Source organism: Cyprinodon variegatus, unplaced genomic scaffold, assembly GCF_000732505.1.
Source record: "Cyprinodon variegatus isolate N-32 unplaced genomic scaffold, C_variegatus-1.0 Scaffold2622, whole genome shotgun sequence".
Classification (NCBI taxonomy): Eukaryota; Metazoa; Chordata; class Actinopteri; order Cyprinodontiformes; family Cyprinodontidae; genus Cyprinodon; species Cyprinodon variegatus.
This window is the reverse complement of record NW_015153075.1, coordinates 1-1,680: the sequence shown is the minus strand read 5'-3', so window position 1 is coordinate 1,680 and position 1,680 is coordinate 1. Positions and strand designations below refer to the sequence as shown.

The following is a 1,680-nucleotide window of genomic DNA, read 5'->3' as shown; positions in this document are numbered from 1 at the left end:
TTGTCATAGCGCTGTGTTAAGCTGCAGTCCCGGTTAGAAGCGATGCCGAAGTACAGGGCCATGCACAGTAGGCGTCTGCACATCGGACCTGTTTCGGAGGGAATGCTGCCAGTTACCTCCAACCCCGAGGAAGCAAACGGACCGTTGACGGACTTGTAATTTTTAGATACGCATGTGTTTGGATACGCGTTGTATATAGAACAGTCAGTTTATTTGTTTGGCTTCCATCCCTTTGTGTACCTGTTCAGACGGGAACCCAAGGCTTGAGGTCTTTGTTTGGAATTTCTCCAGCATTCTTTTACCAGATGATGCCCTCTGGAGTTCTGAGAGTTTGCTTACCTCTTTCTGTGTTGCCTTGATTTTGGCTTCTAGCCTTCTCTGCTATAGTGGACACTGTTCTCTTTGAGCATTCTTGACTTAACCTTTGGCAGGCAACTCAAGGATTTATAATGCTAGGCTTTGTATCAGCTCATTAGATTATGTGATGGTTGCAGTAGTACCTTACTTAACCTTGCTAGCCATTGCTAGGGTTGAGAGGTTCTCATCTGAGCCATGATTTTATTTCATAGGTCAGTTAGTCAGTCATAGTCATTCCAAAAAAGTTAAATAACAATCCATTGGACTTTGTTTTCCAAGTTTAAAGACGTTTTGCCTCCCTTCAGGAACCCTTTTCAATTCAAAATGTCAGAATAGTCATTGGGTTCCAAGCTTTATAGAGTGACATGCAAATTAAACCAGAAGAACGGGTCCACCCCTAAGGAATGGGGAGTCCTTAAGGTCTTTGTTAGCCTGCAATACCTGATTAAATTTTTAGAGGCATAGACCAGTATCAGGCCACAGTTACTGGAGTAGCAGCATTCCATTAGTGCCTTATTATGTTCCTGTGTCTATTATCTATTATCCTCTTGTGAAAAGAGCCCTGAGTCATCCATTTAAAAGGTTTATCCATATTAATAACAATAACAGTATTCTGTGGTAAAGAAATGGGAGGACTGTAGATATAAAGAGCAGTCATAAAATCACCTTCTACCTTACAATGACATGTTTTTTAGGGTTCTGAGGATCTTATCTCACATAGGTTTGGTTTTCAAATAACACCACAGTAACCGGATAATGTAATGTACATACTTGTTCTCAGCAGAATATTCTTCCCTCCATTCAATAATCTCTCCATCCAATCAGGGCATTCATTGGTAAGAATATTCTTGTTAAACAAAATATTGGCTTTTTCAGTGCCCAACAGTGTTTTAATTGGGATTGCTTGTGATATTGGCGTGATCCATGTCTCAGCCTCCAAATCCAGTGCCATAAGGTCTTCTCCATCGTAACCATACATGTGAACTGCATTAACTTCCTGAGTCTCATCATCCTTCTCACATGAAAAGATCATCTGTAAAACATGGATACCTGAGGAAGAAATGAAAGAAGTAACACTGGTGTCATTAATGATATGTCATAAAATGGGGACAGCAAGACGCAGTATTTAAGGTGAGTCAGAAGGTGGGAAGGCTCCCAAGAGTCAGGAAACTAACTGAGGACTATACAAAACTAAACGACACAGAAAACATGGAAAACTAAAGATAATGATCTGGCCCCGATAGCTGGACTGAACCGTATATATAGCAGAGGGAGCAGATGAATAAGATGAATGATAATAAGAAAGAGTTCTCTATACCCCCA

At 40.7% G+C, this 1,680-nt stretch overlaps 1 protein-coding gene across 1 annotated transcript in view; it reads right to left on the bottom strand.

The window, feature by feature from the left end:
- The window catches only part of LOC107080990, a 15,678-nt gene extending 14,216 nt beyond the window's left edge, over nucleotides 1-1,462 (bottom strand). Inside the window, exon 1 of the mRNA XM_015369198.1 lies at nucleotides 1,129-1,462. Within this exon, the coding sequence (XP_015224684.1) occupies nucleotides 1,129-1,390 (262 nt within the window). The 5' untranslated portion in view covers nucleotides 1,391-1,462. The remainder of the gene's footprint in view (nucleotides 1-1,128) is intronic.
- Nucleotides 1,463-1,680: the final 218 nt, after the last annotated feature.